The sequence below is a fragment of the Coregonus lavaretus genome (assembly GCF_964263955.1).
Source record: "Coregonus lavaretus genome assembly, chromosome: 24".
Lineage (NCBI taxonomy): Eukaryota > Metazoa > Chordata > Actinopteri > Salmoniformes > Salmonidae > Coregonus > Coregonus lavaretus.
Genome location: NC_140011.1, coordinates 17,560,712 through 17,585,812, shown reverse-complemented (window position 1 = coordinate 17,585,812; position 25,101 = coordinate 17,560,712). Strand labels below are relative to the sequence as shown.

General features: G+C 43.1%; 1 protein-coding gene across 1 annotated transcript in view; it reads right to left on the bottom strand.

The window, feature by feature from the left end:
- The window catches only part of LOC311099282 (voltage-dependent N-type calcium channel subunit alpha-1B-like), a gene marked incomplete at both ends in the record, with an annotated part of 253,927 nt that extends 242,373 nt beyond the window's left edge, over positions 1–11,554 (bottom strand). The window contains 3 exons of the mRNA XM_084139992.1: positions 4,730–4,869; positions 7,733–7,838; positions 11,259–11,554. Coding sequence (XP_083996118.1) covers positions 4,730–4,869; positions 7,733–7,838; positions 11,259–11,554 — 542 coding nt within the window. The remainder of the gene's footprint in view (positions 1–4,729; positions 4,870–7,732; positions 7,839–11,258) is intronic.
- Between the last annotated feature and the right edge of the window lie 13,547 nt (positions 11,555–25,101).

The following is a 25,101-nucleotide window of genomic DNA, read 5'->3' as shown; positions in this document are numbered from 1 at the left end:
AAGTCAGCAAGGGCCATTTCATATTCATAACATTTAGAGGTCTGACATGAACATCAAGCCCAAACGCAGATAACAACAAACAACACTACTGCCAATGTTTTGTCTGCAGGTCACTTTAAGTTTACAGTTAGCTGGAAGGGAAGGCTTTGACCTCACCACGAGAACATTTGATTGTGGTTGCCATGCTGTTTCTAAGGGCTGTAAAAGGCCAACTGAGGCCTTGATCAATAAAAGCGATGCCTGACTGTCTCAGAGCATGAACTACTAGAGTAGATGGCGCTCTAACCACAGGAGCACAGTGGAGCACAGACCAGGTAAGCACTCAGAAGGAAACAAAACACAGCTCATAATAGATCCCTCGGTCGACACATAATATACAGTATACACACTTTACATAATAACATCTCCTGTGGATGGCCAAATGGGATGATTAAAAGCTAGCTATCAATAAAACGCATGGGCTTTTCATCAAGATTCAGCAAATAACTGATTAATTACTCTGTTATAGGTTCAATAGACCAAGGAGCCTTTTCAATCAAAACAGGTAACCAGGTTTCTAAATTAAGTAAATCATTAGATTTTCCTGTGTAGTGGGTCTAAAATAATCCACTGTAATTTATTTGGTCGGGTACATGAAACAAAACATCCAGTCTTGCAGCGCCAGATGATTTGTACTCCTCTCTGAAAATTTGGTTAGAGTTTAATTGAATGGAGCCCTTGAATTTGACAGGCGTAAACACACTGCTGCCACCAGTGGTTTAAAGCAAGAACAGGCCCAGTGCTATTCTTCATCATGTCATGGACACTCTCAGAGACAGTTGTAGTTGGCTGCTTTGGCTCCAGGTCAGTTCTCTCAGTTCTCTGTGTTCTGGGCTCGGTACTCTATTGATTGGGCCTGTGGCACCCAGGGCAGATGTATTGTCTTATTAGCAGGTGGTAATGCCTGATCAGGACAGATTAAAAGGTCTACCACTGCCCGAAGGACCACAATCATTTAGGAATTAGCTATTTAATTAGGAGCAGAAGACTATATCGACAACAGTTATCCCAAGGTTACAGACATGTGGGTGGCTAAGCTAGCACAGAGGAGGACAGAGATTTCAGAATTTTTCACAGTAATGGTTCAAATATAAATGGAAAAATTAACATGTATATAATTGTAAGGCCAACCTACCATGTCCTTCTTGACGTGCAGTCAGGGTAGGCAGGGAAGCAGTGCTTACTTACCCTGTGATAATCGAATAATTGCATCAAAATCTCAGGAAAGGCGGCAGGGTATTCATGCCTTTCTTTCCATCCATTAAAAGCCATTAAAATCCTTGATGTGTGAGGCCTTATCTGACTCCAGGTCACTGTTAATGGGCAGGATCAACATATGCATAGCTGCTTTGCGCATGCTTATTGCCTAAACATGTTGTGTGGCTATTGTTGGGGTAAGCTGTGCACAGGCAACCACCATGGCACACTCTCCTTCATTGCTAGCTGTCGGGCAGGTGAACAGAGTGAGTGCGGGACTGTCCACTTGTCTGGAACGTCATTACCAATTAATATACAAAAACATTATTCCATGTCATAGACCGACCAGGGGAATCCAGGTGAAAGCTATGATCCCTTATAGATGTCACTTGTTAAATCCACTTCAATCAGTGTAGATGAAGGGGAGGAGACCGTTAAAGAAGGATTTTTAAGCCTTGAGACAATTGAGACATGGATTGTGTGTGTGTGCCATTCAGAGGGTGAATGGGCAAGACAAAATATTTAAGTGCCTTTGAATGGGGTATGGTAGTAGGTGCCAGAAGCACCGGTTTGTGTCAAGAACTGCAACGCTGCTGGGTTTTTCATGCTCAAATCTTTCCTGTGTGGATCAAGAATGGTTCACCACCCAAAGGACATCTAGCCAACTTGACACAACTGTGGGAAGCATTGGAATCAACATGGGCCAGCATCCCTGTGGAACGCTTTCGACACCTTGTAGAGTCCATGCCCCGACATATTTAGGCTGTTCTGAGGGCAAAAGCAACTCAATGTTAGGAAGGTGTTCCTAATGTTTGGTATACTCAGTGTATATCTTGTTGGATATACAGTGTTATGTTGTGTTTGCTATTTAGTTGTAAATATGTATGCGAGTGTTATAGCTACTATGGATTACTTGTTTTGTTTGTTGTTTTCAAGCCACGTTAGCAGCTAGCTAGCCATGCATTGATTTGTTTCATTTCAATATAAGATGTTGCTTCGCTATTAAGTTGTAACTAGCTATAACTACATGTATCCTTGATGCTGTGTTATATTTCTGATGTCTGTGATCTGAAAGTCACACATCTGATTAGCTAGCCAGCTACTTCACTTCACACTAGTGCACGGAATAACCATGATCACTGGAAGAATTGTAAATCCATTGTGAAAGGCTATGGAGTTTGCGTTGCGAATTATTCGGATGAAATGTGTCCATATATTGGTATTTTAGTGCCACCTATCAATTGTTACTGTGGATGCTACATCGGTCTATAGCTGAGCTCAGTTGAGCAGTGTCATATGGTGAAAAGTGTTTGTCAATTTCGGTTAATAGCCTATGTCACTCTGGTTGTTGGAGCTATCTATTGTATGGTGAACTTGGGCATCATCAAGGTTTGTTTGTGAGTAAATCTAGCTTTAATAATAGCCAGTGCTTACCCAGCCACCGACCTTCCCTCACGTCAGTGGACTAGCATAACTGCTAGACATAGTCTATTTCATATTGCACGCCAGCACAGCCATGGGAACCGCATATGGAGATACAGCACAAACAATCTGATTAATAATGCTAAGTAATTGCATAGGACCATATGAACTCAAATGGATCTTGCAAAACAAAGCTTTAACTACAATAATGAGGTATAATTGTCTGATTGTAATAGCTGTACTATCTAACCTGAGGGAGGATAGTCAATCCTCTTCTATCACATCCTTTCATCAGCTTCACCTCTTCATCACTCATTATGATCACTCACATACTCCCCCCTTACCCTCTTTAAATGCTCAATTTAACCAAAAGGATGAAAAATGCTAAACTGGCCTGTGATCAGTGCTTGTAAATATGAATGTGAGTGTTATAGCCACTATGAGTGTCAAGCCACGTTAAAACCACTCTGCCTCAGGGCTGAGCCTCAGGCATCTCTGTCTGGGGTCCTTCCCTTCCCTCTCCTCTCCACTTCTCTCCTATCAACTCCTCTTCTCTCCCACTCATACCGTATCTTCCTGTCCTCCCCTCCCCTCTCCACCCCACAACCCTCCTCTCCTCTTTTCTCCTCTCCTATCAACTCCTCTTCGCTTCCCTCTTCTCCTTTCCTCTCTATCCCACTCATCCCTTCCTTCTCCTCCCCACTCTTCTCTTCCTCCCCACTCTTCTCTTCCTCTTGTGGAATAATCTTCCAAATTCTCTTCAATGGGATGTTTTGGTGCCTCTAGGGCAATTCAGACTACTGATTGAGGACCTTATTACTGTTTTGCATTTCTTATTTGTATTTGATGTGTATATTTTTGTAATTAGAGGGCTCATCTGTAAAAGAGATATTGGCCTCAGCATGACCACCTGTCAAAATAAACAAAAACATAAAAAATGATTATCCCCCATTCCCCTCTCTGGTCTGTGCCAGTGTCTGAACACCAACAGGGGATACATCATAATTGAAGCGAGTTCAGAGCTGGCGGGGCCACCTCAGATAAGACATTTCATACGGAAATAAAATAAAGTAGACCGACTGATAACACAGCTGATGTTACGACTTAGGAGAGGTGTGTGCGTAGGGGAGGGTGACACGTAGAAGACTACATCAACAGCCTCACTATCTCTCTCCCTCCCTCCAACGCTTCCCCATCTTAATCTCCATTCCTTCCCGGCTTCAGTATCCAGCATGATTTATTTGTTTAGTGAATTTCCGGAATGGCCATTATTTACACCATAAATCCCATCCAGACTCCTTATAACACCAAGCTGGCACAATATCTCGATGCTTATAAATGTAACAAAGCAAAGGAATGGTTACCACTGGGGAAGAGCAACACTGGCTCCCTACTGCAGTGGAGTGTGATACACTTCTTATAGGTGATTATATGGTGTTGGTACTCCACCACTGCTCCACATAGACTGCCCTACCCTTTCACCCCTGTCTGTGGTGGCTCAATCAGAGATAGAGCCATTACTGCTCTCCAGAGCCCTCTGTCTGGCTGGTAGTCTCCATGCTAGCCAGGCACTCTCTCTCAGCCCAGACAGACTAAGAGCTGCCCCCAGACTTTTAACTTATGGTACTCAGAGTATCCATCCAAAACTGTGGAACAATGACACAGTAAAACTAGTGCTGTATCACTGAAGTTGTACAAATTTTCACCTTTGGCCTATTACCTCTGAGCATCCATGGAGCCTTTGCAACAGAAAAAGGAGAGCCAAAACAGATATTCAAAATGTCAATAAAGACTGTGATACCTGATTTATGAAACACATTTGATGAGCAATATTGGACAATTCGTTGGTACAACAAAATTATATTTTTGTATTGAAACGTCGCTTTCGTTTGCTTTGCTATCCTTTGTAGGATTGTGAAGGCCAATTCTGGCCAATTGCAGCAATAAGGAACGCACCCCATACACAACTATAAAACAGACACACACAAGCATGCACATGAACAAATCAGTCTTTCTTTCATCCATCCCATCCCATCTACAAACACACACACCCGGCGGGCCAAGAACTCACCCAGTGAGGACGACCACAAAGTCCATTACGTTCCAGCCGTTGCGGAGGTACGAGCCTTTGTGGAATGCAAAGCCCAAGGCGATGATCTTAATGCCGCCCTCGAAACAGAATATTCCAATAAAGTAGGGCTCTGTGTCATCCTGCAAAGAGAGAGAGGGAACAAGGGAGAGATAACTTTTTGTTAGAGGTAAGAGAGAGGTTAATGAAGCATGGCAGAAGAGAGAGGGGGAAGAGAGTGAAAGAGAGGAAAGGGGGATGGTTTCCTTCACTTTTCTACCCAGCATGCAGAGAATGGGTCGAGGAATAGGACGCTCTCTTGGTGGATGAAAGGTAGAGGAAGAAAGAGGGGTTGAAAACATAGCCTACACAAGAAGACCAACAGTAATCTTGGAGATCATATTTTATCAGTGTGATTTACGCATCCATCATAACACATTATCATTTACATAAGATAATAGCTTACATTTTACTCTTAACGAATCTTACTAATTGATGGCAAATTAGTATGATTAAAATGTATCAATAAATTATAATTTGATGAGGCTTTTTGGTCTCCAAAAGGCATCTAACGAAACATTCAAAACATAAACAAACAATTTTTATGGTATGAAGATCTTTAAAGTAACTGCCCGGTGTTTCCAGATTTATAACCTATAATCTATAATTACTTACACGATATGAGTGAAATAGTTTTCCTTCCAAAAAAATAATAATTAAGCATGTTAAAAATCAGCTTTTCTGTGTTGAAATGGTGTGGGCGTACCCCAACAACAGAATGGTGTGGACGTATACCGGTCATTTAAAATATTAATGCAAGTAGACCGCTGATTGGCCAGCTCATCCTCCTCAGGGAGGAGACATGTTATATGAAGAAATAGCAAGCATTTTTTAAATTGTCTGTTTGAGATACAGATTTGAGGTGGTTTTTGAAGTATTTTTTCTCCAATTTATGCTTTGGCCACAAATACGAGTATAGGACAAGTCAACATTATTTGTATATGAGTTAACAGAATATGAACTTTTAAAAGTGAGATTTTCACTGGGCAAAAAACTATTTGCAGCTAGGATGACTCTTGCTCTTGTTCAAAGCAGTGCTGGAGCAGGCACGTATGACATGACACTTTTTCATTCCCTTCCATTAATATCATGTCAGTGGAGGCCTGAGGTGCTGCTACACACACAGGCACTAGCAGAGGATATCTCACAACTTACACTAACCTCCCTCTCTCTCTTTCTTTCCCTTTCTCTTTTTCCACAGCTCCACGACCCCAACCCTCAATCACCAACCCAGGATTTCCAACGCAAATAATCACAACGAGTTTGACAGGCTTGAGAACAGCGTTAAAGGGTCTGTGACCTTTTCACTTGCTCTAAGGTAAGATCTAACAACAATGAACAACAAGCAAAATAACAGACCTGTTTGATTTGTCACTGTAACAGGAATTGGTGCAGGAAATGGTGTTTTAAAATAACTGGTTTGTTGTTCAGCCAGAGAAGCGAGTCTGGGATTGCTGCTGTCTATCAAGACCACACAGCACTGATGCTCTCAGGGCTTTAATGTAAGGAAAGACACTAATGACAAGCATTGAGACTGACATCTTTGCATCTCTGTCTGCTATAAAAAGATAGCAGACAAAACAATGCTATGCCAAGCCTTACATGATGGCTAGGCTGGAGGGGTCCATCCATAAATGCATGATGTTTTACAGTAGACTGTGTTAACATCTATAATGTAGAGATGTAAAATATTCATGAATAATGAACACTCCATCTACAGTACATGGCTCTGAAGGGGCAAACTGGAAATCACAGGGGACCACAAGGGTAAATCTCTGCTATGGATCTGAAGAACAACGACTTTTGACAATGTTCTATTATCAGGAGCTCCACTTAACAGACACACCCCAGTCTATTCATCCTGGACCATAAATAGCCGATTGTTTTTCTAATTACAAGGACGCTTGTATTACATGCTTCTACTTGAGAGAAAGCGGGAGGAAGGAGGGGAAATGTATTCTCTCTACTAACACTAATCAGTTTCTCAGGTGTCGAGTAACTTTTTTATTGTGCCACTACACTGCTGCTGATGTTGCATCACTATTATGGAGATAACAGGAGCAGGCGGCTGCATTTGAGGGTCATTAACCTTATTTCAACAAGCTGTTGCAGCAGCGCCTTTTATGCATTTTCCTCCATTCCTCCAGGAGCCACAACATCTTTAAGACCACATCTGTGTGTGCAAGATGCTGAAAAATGATATTTTAGAGAAGCAGCGTCACAATCCTCCCATGGCCGCGCAGCAGCCTCTCCTGGCTTCAATATTTCACAGCTTAAAGGGAGAACAGCAATGGTTAAACGACTCGACTGGCTGAGTTCAAACAGGGGTTTAAGCTATACGACGCGTGTGAGAAGGCAGGGGAACGAAGGCAGGGGAACAGAGGGCCTGGAGAGGGAAAGGGGGGAATCAAAGCCACTCAGTGTGAGGCTCAGCTGACTTACAGAATGAGAGGGGAGAGGAGAGGGAGACACACATCGCCATATACCCACGCACTAATGAGGAGGGGTGCTGCTCTCCCATGGACTGGAGGTGTGGGTGGCCCAGCTGCCTGGCTGTGTGTCTGGTACTCAGGGCCCTCTGACTGGGAGGAGGAGGTTAGGGATGACTGGGTTCCCTCATCACTGAGCTCTACTCGTGGAAGACTCTAAATGAGCAACGACTCTGAGCGAATTCTCTGTTTCGCTCTGTCTGACTACCTCTTTCCCTCTTGAAAATCACCTAAATAACATTCTACACTTTTGCAGCAAACAAACAGAAGACAATACTGTATACGTATATTAATCGGAGCCCTAAGTAAAGGCAGAGAAAGTGTGAAAGGAATATGGATGCATTCCAAATGGCACCCTATTCCCTATTTAGTGCACTACTTTTGACCACTGCAATAGGGTGCCATTTGAGACGTAGCCTTAGTTCTCATCCAAAGGGAGGAGTGTTGAGACTCTTACCAGGCGTTCTGACATAGGTGTCTTGTCGCTGGCTGGTAGGTGCTGCTCCAGGGCCAGTACGATGCAGTTGGCGATGATGGTGGCCAGGATCAAGTACTCAAACGGAGTGTGCAGGTTAAGGAACACAAGCCATGATAGAGAATTTCATGCACAATACAAAACACTAACTCCAACTTGTAAGTATTTTAGTCTTAACCCATTGTGGTAAAACATATATGTATTATTGAAGAATAATTTAGATTTAAAAAAGACATGCAAATACCCAGATTGTGTAAAAGGCTGGTGAGAATTGCCTCAACAGAGTTTAGGTGTGCAGAATGAGCATGGATAAACAGTGCCACTGCCACCACCTGCCACCACCCAGCTGCGGTGCCACAGAGCATGAGATATTCCGCTTTAGGAAGTTACTGGCTGATTGAATTAATTTAACCAATTAATGACATTGACTGAACAGGAGTCCAATAGACAGCGATGTTTCTGAATGCTGTGTGACTTAGACATGGTCAGAAATACAAGATGGTAGGCTAATCCCACAGCTACAGTTGAAGTCGGAAGTTTACATACACCTTAGCCAAATACATTTAAACTCAGTTTTTCACAATTCCTGACATTTAATCATTGTAAAGATTCCCTGTCTTAGGTCAGTTATGATCACCACTATATTTGAAGAATGTGAAATGTCAGAATAATAGTAGAGAGAATGATTTATTTCAGCTTTTATTTATTTCATCACATTCCCAGTGGGTCAGAAGTTTACATACTCTCAATTAGTATTTGGTAGCATTGCCTTTTAATGGTTTAACTTGGGTCAAACGTTCCAGGTAGCCTTCCAGAAGCTTCCCACAATAAGTTGGCTGAATTTTGGCCCATTCCTCCTGACAGAGCTGGTGTAACTGAGTCAGGTTTGTAGGCGTCCTTGCTCGCACACGCTTTTTCAGTTCAGCCCACATATTTTCTATAGGATTGAGGTCAGGGCTTTGTGATGGCCACTCCAATACCTTGACTTTGTTGTCCTTAAGCCATTTTGCCACAACATTGGAAGTATGCTTGGGGTCATTGTCCATTTGGAAGACCCATTTGCGACCAAGCTTTAACTTCCTGACTGATGTCTTGAGATGTTGCTTCAATATATCCACATAATTTTCCTTCCTCATGATGCCATCTATTTTGTGAAGTGCACCAGTTCCTCCTGCAGCAAAGCACCCCCACAGCATGATGCTGCCACCCCCGTGCTTCACGGTTGGGATGGTGTTCTTCGGCTTGCAAGCCTTCCCCTTTTTCCTCCAAACATAACGATGGTCATTATGGCCAAACAGTTTTATTTTTGTTTCATCAGACCAGAGGACATTTCTCCAAAAGGTACAGTTGCAAACCGTAGTCTGGCTTTTTTATGGCGGTTTTGGAGCAGTGGCTTCTTCCTTGCAGAGCAGCCTTTCAAGTTATGTCGATATAGGACTCGTTTTACTGTGGATATAGATACTTTTGTACCTGTTTCCTCCAGCATCTTCACAAGGTCCTTTGCTGTTGTTCTGGGATTGATTTGCACTTTTCGCACCAAAGTACGATAATCTCTTTCTTGAGAGGTATGATGGCTGCGTGGTCCCATGGTGTTTATACTTGCGTACTACTGTTTGTACAGATGAACGTGGTACCTTCAGGCGTTTGGAAATTGCTCCCCAAGGATGAACCAGACTTGTGGAGGTCTACAATTTTATTTCTGAGGTCTTGGCTGATTTGTTTTGATTTTCCCATGATGTCAAGCAAAGAGGCACTGAGTTTGAAGGTAGGCCTTGAAATACATCCACAGGTACACCTCCAATTGACTCAAATGATGTCAATTAGCCTATCAGAAGCTTCCAAAGCCATGACATCATTTTCTGGAATTTTCCAAGCTGTTTAAAGGCACAGTCAACTTAGTGTATGTAAACTTCTGACCCACTGGAATTGTGATACAATGAATTATAAGTGAAATAATCTGTCTGTAAACAATTGTTGGAAAAATTACTTGTGTCATGCACAAAGTAGATGTCCTAACCGACTTGCCAAAACTATAGTTTGTTAACAAGAAATTTGTGGAGTGGTTGAAAAACGAGTTTTAATTACTCCAACCTAAGTGTATGTAAACTTCCGACTTCAACTGTATACTTGGGTTACAACATCTTTCCAGCTGGGTGACCATTTCATTCCGTTTTTTATGGTTGATTCATTCTACAATCCATTTTCCCGTGTCATTCCCCCGCGGGGGTGGCCTTTGTGGAATAGCCAGTCGTGAACGAATGGCGAGGTTTTACTGACCCCATCGACCAATCAATCTAGAATCGTTTGCCCAGGGGCGCCAGAAGCCTGAACACCGCACTTTGCCCCTCGCAAAAGCCCAAGAAACGCATTGCACTGCCAATACCACGCCTATGAGTGGACAGTGAGTTGAGTTCTGCCCTTTACTTGAATTTGTTTACCCACAATAATGTATTGTGGTTTTGCCCTCTATACTCATTTAATTCCTTTAATCATTGCTTTAGCGTTAATTTCAATTTATTGAGGTCACAGATACATTGATAACCATTGTTATTAGATTGCATTTCGGAGAGCGCTGTTCTCACTGACGCCTACACAACAGATCCAGCTGTCTGTTCGCGTTTGTCATGCGCCCTTCGGCTCTCTCCAGCCCTCGCGGTTTGTGGTTGAGGGTGATGTGGCGGGGTGCGCGTGGGCAAGTTCAGGACCATGGAGAGGGCCCGAGCAGCTCCGAACCAAGACGAGGCGTTTTACAACCTCAGAGCCAGCGGTCTCCTTTCCAACTCACTGAGCACTCTCACCTTACCATGGAAACGGACAAATCTGTGAACAGCAACAGTTGAAACGACACTGCTATAATACACAAATAGGCAATGTGCAAACAAGACTATATATAAATAATAGAGAGAGAAGGGGAATTAAAAACGAACCCTAATCCAACAGAAGCAAGCGCAGAAAGAACAAAAAATCTACAAATTGTTAATTAATCTCGCACATAAAATAGAAATGGAAAACTAAATATAGTGAGTATGATTGTTGACACGTTGGCAATTACTGATCACAATCAAACCTTTTTGGAGGTGACAAGCCGTCGTGCACAATTCGTGAATGTTTAGCCTACATTGTACCTATAGACATCTTGCCGTTAAGTAATTCAACTGTATCCAAACACTATCATTAGAGGAAAAGCCTTTATCGTGTCCAACCAGTAAGAACACAGCGACAGGTGCACCAGGAGTTACACAAGGTTAATGAGCTAATCATCTACAGCAGAATAGGCATCCGCCTACTTTCTATGGAATAATCGACTTTTTGAGTTCACTGACAGGTGCGCTTCGAAATGGTGACAAAGGCCATATATTTTTTTATTCTCAGTAAAATCTTTAAGTACAAGACTTGCTCTACTCCCTGTGTCATGTTTCTGAATTAAAAATCTACCCGTGTGTTTGTCAAATAAGGATAGATATGTTATACAAACATCAATGCAATGTGATGACAGCTAATGTTTTACCCATGGTGGTTTTGGAAAGGATATGGCCATTCGGTTATTCGCTTAGCATATTTCCTAATGAGATTGTCCTCTCGAAAGATGAACAAGGATCGGTTGACAGTGAAGCAGTTCTGTTTGACTGGGTTAGGGTTGTATATGGCCATTGTCCTGGCTCTCTGAGCCATCGACTGCTTGTACATCCTTTGGCCGCCTGGAGGACCACCTGCTCGGGCGCCCCCTCTGCCTGCGCCCGGCGCACCTCTGCCTCCTCCTCCAGCTCCATAGCGGGTGGGTAGATCTTCTGCGAAGCGAGCCATTCTGGAACCCCACAGATCCAACAATGAAAATCCAAACTGTTTTCAGTGGAAATAGAGGGGAGAACCATCACAACAAACACACTTAGCCAGACCACAGGTTTGCATTAGTGTGTATGGATGGCTTGTGTTTTGAGAAAATAAATCGATTTTCTTTGGGTAAATCCTTTCCTTTTTGTCCTTTCCATTCACTCAATACTCAAAGAAATTCGACATTTAAAAAATAAAGTTTGCATTCAAGCGCAATGTGTGCACGATGCACTTCAACCTATCGAATAAAAAATTATCCAATTCATTCCAATTATCAGATTAATTCCACATATTACATCCATATCTGCCGGCACCGCGTAAATAGATCATGCAGCCACGACAGGAAAAATATCGAAATGAAACACACGCGCGTCTTTTTTCAGTATTGGCAACATCTTGTCAATGTTGAAACAAACACCAGTTGAAAGACCCGCAGAAAAGGTCGTGTTTGTCTCCAAAAGAAAATAAAAATACAGAAAATCCTTCTGTTTCGTCTGCCAGTGTCAATGATCGATTCCAATAACAAAACAATAAACCAATCCGGGATTGTGTACTCCCGATACCCACCTGATAGCTCGCTGTGTAAAATGTTACCAATTTCTTAGGCACAGGTCCCTAACAATCAGCGCATGTGACCAAAATGAGCCTATCGGCAACTCGACTTGCTCAGGAGCGCTTCGCTGATTGAGCTGGATGGATACGAGTGACAGATAAGAGACATTATCTAATAATTATTTAGCAAGGACGCACCATGCAATACGGTAGCTGAGGAACGCACCATGCAATACCTAGCTTGTTATGTATTCGACTAAACATTACATTAAACATGTATAATACGTTAAGAGGTGGTAAGGCTAAACGCGCTAAACAAAAAAACTAAAACAAAAAAGTAAAAGGTATGTTTGTTCCATTATTGTGTTTTGTAGATGGCAGTGTTGGGGAAGCTACTTAGAAAACATAGCTCACAAAGCTACCAATTACGTAACACTGGAAGTTAAGCTGCACCAAAGCTATCTTTCACTACATCCAAACTACTTCGTGAAAAATTATCATATGTAAATCTGAAATGGAATAGACTACAAATTGAAAGAAGAGATCACTTTGGGATCATACGTTAACATGTGTAATTTAGACTATTAAACACAAAACGATGTTTCAAGTGAGAGTTAGGTAGGCAGGTCTGATACCGAAAAAGAAAGGAAATGATCGCCTACTTTACCGACTATTTTCATGTAGTTCCAGTAGTTAGCTACACCACTGCATGGCAAAAAAAGAAGTAATTAACTACTAGAAACACTACCTAGATTTGAATTTAGTTCAACTACCACCAAGCTACTGCAAAATGTAGTTAAATTACTAGTTGAACTACATGTAGTTCAATACTCCCCAACACTGGTAGATGGGAGGAGATACTGTACTAGAAAAAAGACTCCACATTCTATAGGCAGCTATTCATAAAATCACATTATCTATAGGGGTAATTAGTGTATCCAATGGATTTGATTGAAATCATAAGAAGGCATGAGTCTGTGGTTAACCAAGATCACATGCTTTGAGATTGGTTGCATCATGTACATAATTTTTTGAAAGATAACAAATGCAATGTCTTTGAATTCATTCTGGTAAAAAAAAAATCTGGGTAAAATATATGAAACTATACTGGCTACAGACAAGAGGGCATGGGCCTCTGATAGGCTACAGTGCAAATAGAGCCAAAGAGGCTCTGTGTCAAATATGGTAAATGCAGAGGATTCGTCTGATGCTCACATCAGAGCAGAGAGCATCTATATATATGTTTTGGTTATTTTTCACTGAGTCACATCAAACTGAATGATGAGTCTCCCCCACCAGCCCACTGCTAAAGATATTCCCTAGGAAGTTGTCCTGTGTTTCCCAACTAGAGACTGTGGGTGGGATGGCAGTGGCCTGGAGGGTCTTTCTGTGCAGCCATGGTCTGTCCCCCTGAGAAAAAGACAGTTTGAGCTGCTTGGAGCTGCTTGGATGCCCTCTGGTTTAGGAGCTTATCTCTGTCGGAGTGGCTTGCAGCGACTGTGTGAAGGCTTGGCATCACCCTGACTTACCATCCTCAAAGACCTCTGGAATTCAGGTTTTCATAGCCTATACATCTTTTGTGTTTAATTGACCTGTTATAAGATAACTGTAAGGATAATAATTTGGTGGGTGCATATATTTGTCCTATTTCATGAAAATGTGTTTTTTGCATATCCCACTCTCCCTGAGGCACCCTCGGAGAGTGGGGTCATGGCCAGGGTCTGCCATTATCAACAGTGACCCTGCAGCAATTAGGGTTACAGTGCATTGAAGTTAGGGTCTACCCTGCAGCTTCTTGGGCCTGATGCAGGACACAGAGGACACATGGAGGAAGTCAGTCACAGGAATACACCTTCACAATAACAGGAAAATATTGATAGAAAACAGGAATAATCTAACATGTGCATAAACATGATCAGATCACACAGGTAGGTAGCTGAGGAACCCTCAACTTCATTCTCTTACAGTGCATTCGGAAAGTATTCAGACCCCTTGACTTTTTCCACATTTTGTTACGTTACAGCCTTATTCTAAAATTGATTAAATTGTTTTTTCCCCTCATCAATCTATACACAATACCCCATAATGACAAAGCAAAAACTGTTTTTTAGAAATGTTTGCAAATAAAATTTAAATAAAAAACGAAAATATTACATTTACATAAGTATTCAGACCCTTTACTCAGTACTTTGTTGAAGCACCTTTGGCAGCGACTACAGCCTCGAGTCTTCTTGGTTTCTCCCATTCTTCTCTGCAGATCCTCTCAAGCTCTGTCAGGTTGGATGGGGAGCGTCGCTGGAGAGATGTTTGATCGGGTTCAAGTCTTGGCTCTGGCTGGGCCACTCAAGGACATTCAGAGACTTGTCCCGAAGCCACTCCTGCGTTGTCTTGGCTGTGTGCTTAGGGTTGTTGTCCTGTTGGAAGGTGAACCTTCACCCCAGTCTGAGGTCCTGAGTGCTCTGGAGCAGATTTTCATCAAGAAACTCTCTGTACTTTGCTCCGTTCATCTTTCCCTCGATTCCTGACTAGTCTCCCAGTCCCTGCCGCTGAAAAACATCCCCACAGCATGATGCTGCCACCACCATGCTTCACCGTAGGGATGGTGCCAGGTTTCCTCCAGACGTGACGCTTGGCATTCAGGCAAAATAGTTCAATCTTGGTTTCATCAGACCAGAGAATCTTGTTTCTCATGGTCTGAGAGTCCTTTAGGTGCCTTTAAGTGGGCTGTCATGTACCTTTTACTGAGGAGTGGCTTCCATCTGGCCACTCTACCATAAAGGCCTGATTGGTGGAGTGCTGCAGAAATGGTTATCCTTCTGGAAGGTTCTCCCACAGAGGAACTCTGTCAGAGTGTCCATCGGGTTCTTGGTCACCTCCCTGACCAAGGCCCTTCTCCCCCAATTGATCAGTTTGGCCGGGACGCCAGTTTAGGAAGAGTATTGGTGGTTCCAAACTTCTTTCATTTAAGAATGATGGAGGCCACTGTGTTCTTGGGGACCTTCAATGCTGCAGACATTTTTTAGTACCCTTCCCCAGATCTGTGCCTCAACACAATCTTGTCTCTGAGCTCTACGGACAATTCCTTCGACCTCATGGCTTGGTTTTTGCTCTGACATGCACTGTCAACTGTGGGATCTTATATAGACAGGTGTGTGCCTTTCCAAATCATGTCCAATCAATTGAATTTACCACAGGTGGACTCCAATCAAGTTGTAGAAACATCTCAAGGTTGATCAATGGAAACAGGATGCACCTGAGCTCAATTTCGTCTCTCATAGCAAAGGGTCTGAATAAATAAGGTATTTCTGTTTTTTATTTTTAATACATTTGCAAAAATGTCTAAAAACCATTTTTTTCGCTTTGTCATTAAGGCTGTAACGTAACAAAATGTGGAAAAACGGAATGGGTCTGAATACTTTCCGAATGCACTGTACGTGCCTTGCTCAAGGGCACAGACATAATTTTTCACCTTGTCAGCTCGGAGATTCGAACTAGCGACCTTTCGGTTACTGGCCCAACACAAACTGCTAGGCTACCTGCCGCCTGGATATGGCATAAGCTCAATGTTGCAATGAATCAAACAGAACAGACTATCTGAGGTTGATAGAAAGAAATGGCTATATATGAATAGCATTGGCATAATGCCAGTGTGTAAAAGTGTGTAATAACTCCTACCATGTGTTTGAATTGTAGCCCTCTGTACATCAGGAGTTGAGTGAGGTTTTGATCCCTCTGGTGGCTGGAATGATGTATTGCAATAGCAAAAAGTGAACGAAAATGGAATGGAATGAGTAACCTTTTCAGTGATATTAGAAAAAACATATCCTTTGATATAGAGGCTATCTTCCACAGGTCAGACTGAGCCTAGCCTGAGAAGACCATTACTATCAACTTTACCTCTTCGACTTGGAACATGGCGTGCAATTGAGGGCTTCGTGTGTATGAATGATGTTATGCTTGCCACAACCCCCTCCTGAAGCTGCTCTCTCGTCAAGTTGCAGGACGCATAATACTGTTGAGTAGGCCTACCATACATCTGCTGCTCTCTCCATGACGGGTCAATGTTGATGCTGTCCGTTTTTCAGAGTTGAAGCTTATCACTGCCTGTCGTCGACGAAGGCTTTCGGGAGATTGGACCCACAAGCTATATTCAGCGCCTAAAGTCAGCGTCCTCCACGTGCTAAATGTGGCGGAGCGCATGGCTTGTGGGGTTCACAAAGTAAAATAAATCATAATGTTGTCACCTTATGGTTTTATGCAAATATAACATTATTATATCTCTTATAGCCTAGCCAACTCTAAAATGACAAAGTATATTATTTTGTTCCTCTCTCATTCTTTCATTAGATAGGGCCTACAGATATTTGTTGCATCATCTTGTCTTGTTGCTGTTTTTTCTTGGTCTGTCCTATTCCTAGGTTGAGTCAGTCCCATGCAAACTCGCCCTAGACCCACTCATAAAAGGCAACTCTCATCTACTATGCCTACTTGTCTACCTTACTCAATTGGATTTATTGTTAGCCTAATATTGGTAAATAGTGTTTCATTAAGAATTGAGAAAGCGAATCATTGTGTGACACAAAAGCAAGTGGAGTAGAGCAGTGTTAAGGAGTGAGGAAGGCAGCCAGAAAAGGAGGTAGCACCATAAAACAAGTCCCATCATTGATGCGACTTCAAGGGAATCTTTGCAACTCAAGAATCCTGATCACCTACCATAAACCACAGTGGATTGCCTCTCCACCCATATGGTGTAGTTAGGGGCCCTCCTGTCCATAATTGCTCCCTCACTAACCGTAGTGTCTGTAATCCAAGGCAACAAATATGAAATGGCTACAAAAGCAAGCCAACTAACTATTGCACATTTTCACTTCTACTGTGTATCTGCCTGCTTACAGGGGCTTCTCTACATGGCACAAGGACTGGTGGCACAAAAAGGTTTTGCCCCAACGGAAACCGGAAAGGCTGTTTCCTGTTCTGCTAATTAAGTGCTTTGTTATCAGCCCAAACGTCTTCAGTTCAGAAGGAGAAAATTATTCTCTGATTCAATAACCAACTCTGCCTTCTCTCCCTCTTTCTCGGTAATCAGGAAGGGAGCAATCATCGTCTCGTTTAAAGGACCTAAAAGGCCTGCTGGTGCGTAATCAGAGTCACTTCCTGACTTGTTCTCGTTGGAGGGTTTCTTCTGGGGAAATGTTTAGTTCAAGCATCAGAGCCTTTCTAAGCCAGCTAACAAGGCCTCTCTCTGAATACAGGGATATCAGAAAGATAAACAACTGAGTTCCATAGGATCAACCATTCTAATGTGCATTCTGCAGCTCTTAATGTTACACCACCACCACCTGTCAGTAAACAAATGAAGGGTTGCATTCATTATGGGGGAGTGGAGTGTGGGAGGTGTCAGCCATCGTTATGCCACTACACAGCCGCTGAAATATCTCAGCAGCACCAGCTAGGCCCAGAGCCTGTCCGTCAAACTACCCTGCTGCTCGGTTCATGGAAGGCACGCTGGGTTTGAAGTTGCTTTAGCTATTCACTGGTGGTAGGCGAGATAAGGAGTAGAAAAAAATCTTTCTCTCTGGACTCAATAAATCACGGTAGAAGAATAAGAATAATAAACCAGAATGTGAACCAACATTATGGGGTTTTCATTCAAATACAGCAATGACATTCATATCAATCATTCAGGAAACTCTCTACTTCCTCTGACACGGCTAGGAAATCAATGACGGCTGAGATCTGAAATGAGCAGTAAGGAGATTCATAGTGAAATGGATGATGTTGAGGCATAAAAAATTCATAAACAAAAATGTTTACACAGTCTTTAGCTATAATAGTCCAGAGGCTTTTGAAGCGCAAAACATGGCATTGCACTCATATAGTAGGGCATGATTCCAACACCTCCAGCTAAACTAACTCACCCCAAGCTTAAGAGAGGTTAATAGAGTACCACAGTATGAGTCATAATACCCATAAAACCTAGCAGTCACACACGGAAATGGTTCCAATCATTGTTCCACCTTCAATTTTCCCATAGGGGATTTTAGAAACACTTAAAATAAAAGGGCTGTGTTTCGTGTAGGCTTACCCTGGTGTGACGTTTTGAAAACCATGTAAATATCTCTCGGACAAGGTGACCTTTATCAATATATTCGCCTGTATTTACCCTTATTTGCACATTGTCTATTCCAGAAGACTGCAGCCAAGGCAGCTCTGGTCCACACCTGCCCTGTCTGTCGGGTGAGTAGTATTGTTTGGCACTGTATGTGCCTTTAGGTTCCTCTACATATGTAGGCTATTGTACTGGCCTGAGTGGTAGTCTTTCATGTGCAGTAGTTTGTTTCTTAGTTTATCATGTATCAACTCTGAATTCAATCCAAGCCACAGATTAACTTCCTGCATTTTGAGAGCAAGCATCCCAAGTCTCCAATGGTCCCAGTAGTGGTTGATGTGCAGGCTTAAGTGACAACACAAACTCAAATGGACCTAGAGCTGAGGTAAGATTCTTCCAACATTCACACACAGTAGATAGAGTGTAAACCACCATGCTGTCAACGAAATGCTGTCCTCAATGCTTAAGTTGGATCGTGTATGACTCAATTTGTGGAAATGCTGTGATCACTCATCGTCTGTAATGTTGTGATTCACAGACACACGATGACCACGATTTGAATGCTGCAACTGAGACAGAATGACGTCGAGGGAAACATGCGGAGAACCTGAGTATGACTGCACATGGGCCCTATATTTGTGACAACAACCTAGTTTTATGTTTATTCCATGGCCAACCATCCCTCTAGCTAACGCTTATTCTACACTATGCCTTTTATGCCCCATGGTCCCTCAACTTCTGACATTTTGGAACTCTCAATCTTATCTCTATAAACCCACCCTACCTTTACCCATTTTCCCTATACTGTTTCCTGCACTTGTTCTTCTCCTGATTGGATAAACATCTAGACTCAGTAGCACGTTTAAAACTGTTGTGTTTTTGCTACCTGTTTTTCACCTGTGTAATGCTGTCATCCTGCTCATTCTGGTGTTCAGACTGAATGCAGGGGTAAATGTGCTGCTCACAAATAACAGCAGCAACATGGACCTGTTAAATTGATATAACTGCATTTAGGTATGGCTTCCTTGTTTTGAGTCTGTTGACCTAGTATTTTATATTAAACCTACCTTACACATCCAGTTGTTTCTCTAATCTTTACTTAAAAGTCAGATGTTTATAGGTTATGTATAAATATATGTATGCATTGTTTACTATTTTGATTTCTTTAAAACAATGTAATTGTTGGAGTTCAGGTGTTTTACGTGATTGATGGGTGACTAGGTGCATTCTTGTCAAATAAATATGCTTTTTATGGATGATTATGGATACATTCTGCAATGAGTTAATCTGACTTTGAATCTGCAACAGAACATGTCAACAAGTTAGTTCTGAATTGCTTTAATACAGCAATGCATTCTGACACCATTCATTGACATTGATTTCACCTTGTTCATATACACTATATATACACTGCTCAAAAAAATAAAGGAAACACTTAAACAACACAATGTAACTCCAAGTCAATCACACTTCTGTGAAATCAAACTGTCCACTTAGGAAGCAACACTGATTGACAATACATTTCACATGCTGTTGTGCAAATGGAATAGACAACAGGTGGAAATTATAGGCAATTAGCAAGACACCCCCAATAAAGGACTGGTTTTGCAGGTGGTGACCACAGACCACTTCTCAGTTCCTATGCTTCCTGGCTGATGTTTTGGTCACTTTTGAATGCTGGCGGTGCTTTCACTCTAGTGGTAGCATGAGACGGAGTCTACAACCCACACAAGTGGCTCAGGTAGTGCAGCTCATCCAGGATGGCACATCAATGCGAGCTGTGGCAAGAAGGTTTGCTGTGTCTGTCAGTGTAGTGTCCAGAGCATGGAGGCGCTACCAGGAGACAGGCCAGTACATCAGGAGATGTGGAGGAGGCCATAGGAGGGCAACAACCCAGCAGCAGGACTGCTACCTCCGCCTTTGTGCAAGGAGGAGCAGGAGGAGCACTGCCAGAGCCCTGCAAAATGACCTCCAGCAGGCCACAAATGTGCATGTGTCTGCTCAAACGGTCAGAAACAGACGTTTGGCATTTGCCAGAGAACACCAAGATTGGCAAATTCGCCACTGGCGCCCTGTGCTCTTCACAGATGAAAGCAGGTTCACACTGAGCACGTGACAGAGTCTGGAGACGCCGTGGAGAATGTTCTGCTGCCTGCAACATTTCTTTTTTTCTTGTTTTTCTTGTCATTTAGCAGACGCTCTTATCCAGAGCGACTTACAGGAGCAATTAGGGTTAAGTGCCTTGCTCAAGGGCACATCGACAGATTTTTCACCTAGTCGGCTTGGGGATTAGAACCAGCAACCTTTCGGTTACTGGCACAACGCTCTTAACCACTAAGCTACCTGCCGTTGCACCAACATCCTCCAGCATGACCGGTTTGGCGGTGGGTCAGTCATGGTGTGGGGTGGCATTTATTTGGGGGGCCGCACAGCCCTCCATGTGCTCGCCAGAGGTAGCCTGACTGCCATTAGGTACCGAGATGAGATCCTCAGACCCCTTGTGAGAACATATGCTGGTGCGGTTGGCCCTGGGTTCCTCCTAATGCAAGACAATGCTAGACCTCATGTAGCTGGAGTGTGTCAGCAGTTTCTGCAAGAGGAAGGCATTGATGCTATGGACTGGCCCGCCCGTTCCCCAGACCTGAATCTAATTGAGCACATCTGGGACATCATCATGTCTCGCTCCATCCACCAACGCCACGTTGCACCACAGACTGTCCAGGAGTTGGCGGATGCTTTAGTCCAGGTCTGGGAGGAGATCCCTCAGGAGACCATCTGCCACCTCATCAGGAGCATGCCCAGGCGTTGTAGGGAGGTCATACAGGCACGTGGAGGCCACACACACTACTGAGCCTCATTTTGACTTGTGGTTTTCCACTTTAATTTTGAGGGTGACTCCAAATCCAGACCTCCACGGGTTGATAAATTTGATTTCCATTGATTGTGTGATTTTGTTGTCAGCACATTCAACTATGTAAAGAAAAAAAAGTATTTAATAAGATTATTTCATTCATTCAGATCTAGGATGTGTTATTTTAGTGTTCCCTTTACTTTTTTGAGCAGTGTACAGTGGGGAGAACAAGTATTTGATACACTGCCGATTTTGCAGGTTTTCCTACTTACAAAGCATGTAGAGGTCTGTAATTGTTATCATAGGTACACTTCAACTGTGAGAGACGGAATCTAAAACAAAAATCCAGAAAATCACATTGTATGATTTTTAAGTAATTAATTTGCATTTTATTGCATGACATAAGTATTTGATACATCAGAAAAGCAGAACTTAATATTTGGTACAGAAACCTTTGTTTGCAATTACAGAGATCATACGTTTCCTGTAGGTCTTGACCAGGTTTGCACACACTGCAGCAGGGATTTTGGACCACTCCTCCATACAGACCTTCTCCAGATCCTTCAGGTTTCGGGGCTGTCGCTGGACAATACGGACTTTCAGCTCCCTCCAAAGATTTTCTATTGGGTTCAGGTCTGGAGACTGGCTAGGCCACTCCAGGACCTTGAGATGCTTCTTACGGAGCCACTCCTTAGTTGCCCTGGCTGTGTGTTTCGGGTCGTTGTCATGCTGGGAGACCCAGCCACGACCCATCTTCAATGCTCTTACTGAGGGAAGGAGGTTGTTGGCCAAGATCTCGCGATACATGGCCCCATCCATCCTCCCCTCAATACGGTGCAGTCGTCCTGTCCCCTTTGCAGAAAAGCATCCCCAAAGAATGATGTTTCCACCTCCATTCTTCACGGTTGGGATGGTGTTCTTGGGGTTGTACTCATCCTTCTTCTTCCTCCAAACACGGCGAGTGGAGTTTAGACCAAAAAGCTCTATTTTTGTCTCATCTGACCACATGTCCTTCTCCCATTCCTCCTCTGGATCATCCAGATGGTCATTGGCAAACTTCAGACGGGCCTGGACATGCAGGATTTTAATCCATGACGGCGTAGTGTGTTACTAATGGTTTTCTTTGAGACTGTGGTCCCAGCTCTCTTCAGGTCATTGACCAGGTCCTGCCGCGTAGTTCTGGGCTGATCCCTCACCTTCCTCATGATCATTGTTGCCCCACGAGGTGAGATCTTGCATGGAGCCCCAGACCGAGGGTGATTGGCCGTCATCTTGAACTTCTTCCATTTTCTAATAATTGCGCCAACAGTTGTTGCCTTCTCACCAAGCTGCTTGCCTATTGTCCTGTAGCCCATCCCAGCTTGTGCAGGTCTACAATTTTATCCCTGATGTCCTTACACAGCTCTCTGTTCTTGGCCATTGTGGAGAGGTTGGAGTCTGTTTGATTGAGTGTGTGGACAGGTGTCTTTTATACAGGTAACGAGTTCAAACAGGTGCAGTTAATACAGGTAATGATTGGAGAACAGGAGGGCTTCTTAAAGAAAAACTAACAGGTCTGTGAGAGCCGGAATTCTTACTGGTTGGTAGGTGATCAAATACTTATGTCATGCAATAAAATGCAAATTAATTACTTAAAAATCATACAATGTGATTTTCTGGATTTTTGTTTTAGATTCCGTCTCTCACAGTTGAAGTGTACCTATGATAAAAAATTACAGACCTCTACATGCTTTGTAAGTAGGAAAACCTGCAAAATAGGCAGTGTATCAAATACTTGTTCTCCCCACTGTATATATACACAAAAGTATGTGGACAACCCTTAAAATGAGTGGATTCAGTTATTTCAGCCACACCCGTTGCTGACAGGCGTATAAAATTGAGCACACAGCCATGCAATCTCCATAGACAAAAAATGGCAGTAGAATGGCCCATACTGAAGACCTCAGTGACGTTCAACGTGGCACCGTCACAACAATGGCTCAGCCGCAAAGTGGTAGGCCACGCAAGCTCACAGAACGGGACCGCCGTCCTCGTCTGTCCTCGGTTGCAACACGCATTACTGAGTTCCAAACTGCCTCTGGAAGCAACGTCAGCACAGGAACTGTTCGACCGGAGCTTCATGAAATGGGTTTCCATGGCCAAGCAGCCGCACACAAGAGATCACCGCCATTGGACTCTGGACCAGTGGAAACGCGTTCTCTGGAGTGATGAATCACGCTTCACCATATGGCAGTCCGACGGACGAATCTGGGTTTGGCGGATGCCAGGAGAACGCTACCTGCCCAAATGCATAGTGCCAACTGTAAAGTTTGGCTGTTTTTCATGGTTTGAGCTAGGACCCTTAGCTCCAGTGAAGGGAAATCTTAATGCTACAGTATACAATGACATTCTAGACAATTATGTGCTTCCAACTTTGTGACAACAGTTTGGGGAAGGCCCTTTCCACAAAGTCGAGATCCATACAGAAATGGTTTGTCGAGATCGTTGTGGAAGAACTTGACTGGCCTGCACAGAGCCCTGACGTCAACCCAATCGAACACCTTTGGGATGAATTGGAACGCCGACTGCGAGCCAGGCCTAATCGACCAACATCAGCGCCCGACCTCACTAATGCTCTTGGGGCTGAATGGAAGCAAGTACCCGCAGCAATGTTCTGACATCTAGTGGAAAGCCTTCCCAGAAGAGTGGAGGCTGTTATAGCAGCAAAGGGGGGACCAATTCCATATTAATGTCCATGATTTTGGAATGAAATGTTCGACGAGCAGGTGTCCATATACTTTTGGTCATGTAGTGTAGTTGCAGAAATTATAACGGAAGGAGAAGAGGATCTTGTAATAGAAGAGTATGCTGCTAATAATCATCTAGGTAGGTAGATAGCTAGCTAGCTTCTTTGCAAAAACTAGCCTAGTATTCATGGCACATTATTTTCTTTACATTTTAGTCATTTAGCAGACACTCTTATCCAGAGCGACTTAGTTAGTGAGTGCATACATTTTTCATACTGGTCCCCCGTGGGAATCGAACCCACAACCCTGGCGTTGCAAGCGCCATGCTCTACCAACTGAGCTACACAGGACTATCTGACTGCTACTAGGATAGTATTCTGTACGAGACACAAGACCAAATGAATATATTTGACAACAAATATTAGTTAAATACAATATGGAACAACAAATGAAATTGTTCAATATCTCTTTCGTTTTGGATTAAGGTAGCTAGTAGTTAGCTTGCTGACAGCAAAGGTGTAGTAGAGATGACGTGCAGGAGCTTGCAGGGATTTGTAGTCTTGCATGTCTACTTTGATGCTAATTAGCATTTTCGATTCGGAGAGTAAAATAGAGCCAAATATACTGATAAAAGTCACCTTGTCCAAAAGATTTACACGGTTATCAAAACGTCACGTCAGGGAAAGCCTACATGAAACACAGACCTTTTTTGAAGTGGTTCTAAAATCCCCTAAGGGAAAAATGAATGGTGAAAAAAATCAATTGGAACCATTTCATGTTTGACCGCTAGGTTTTATGGGTATTATGACGCATCCACTGTGGGGCTCTATTGCCAGATGACATAAGGAACCACTGAAATTCTTAGGAAAACTCACTAAGTACAAAACACCTATTTTACTTACTATACATAGGCCCATCGCTCCTCTGGGAGCATAGGCCATTGCAAATTGGTCTTCTCCAGCGCATTCCATCCCAGTTTCTCTTGTATCTGCCTCAAGCGCCTGCCTCCAGGTGTTTCTCGGGCGCCTCTTTTCCTTTTCCCTTGTGTGTTCCAGGATAGTGTTTGCCTAGTGATGTTGGAGGGGGGCTTTTGGAGGATGTGGCCGATCCATCCCCATCTTCTCCTCCAGATCCCCTCATCCACCGGAACCTGTCTGGTGCGCTCCCTCATTTTGCTCTGTAAATAAAACCTGGCAGCCATATCCATTAGTAGTACATTTATTGAAAAAGAACGATACAACCAATTAGATGTTTCACAGTCCAGAAAACATGGATACATTTT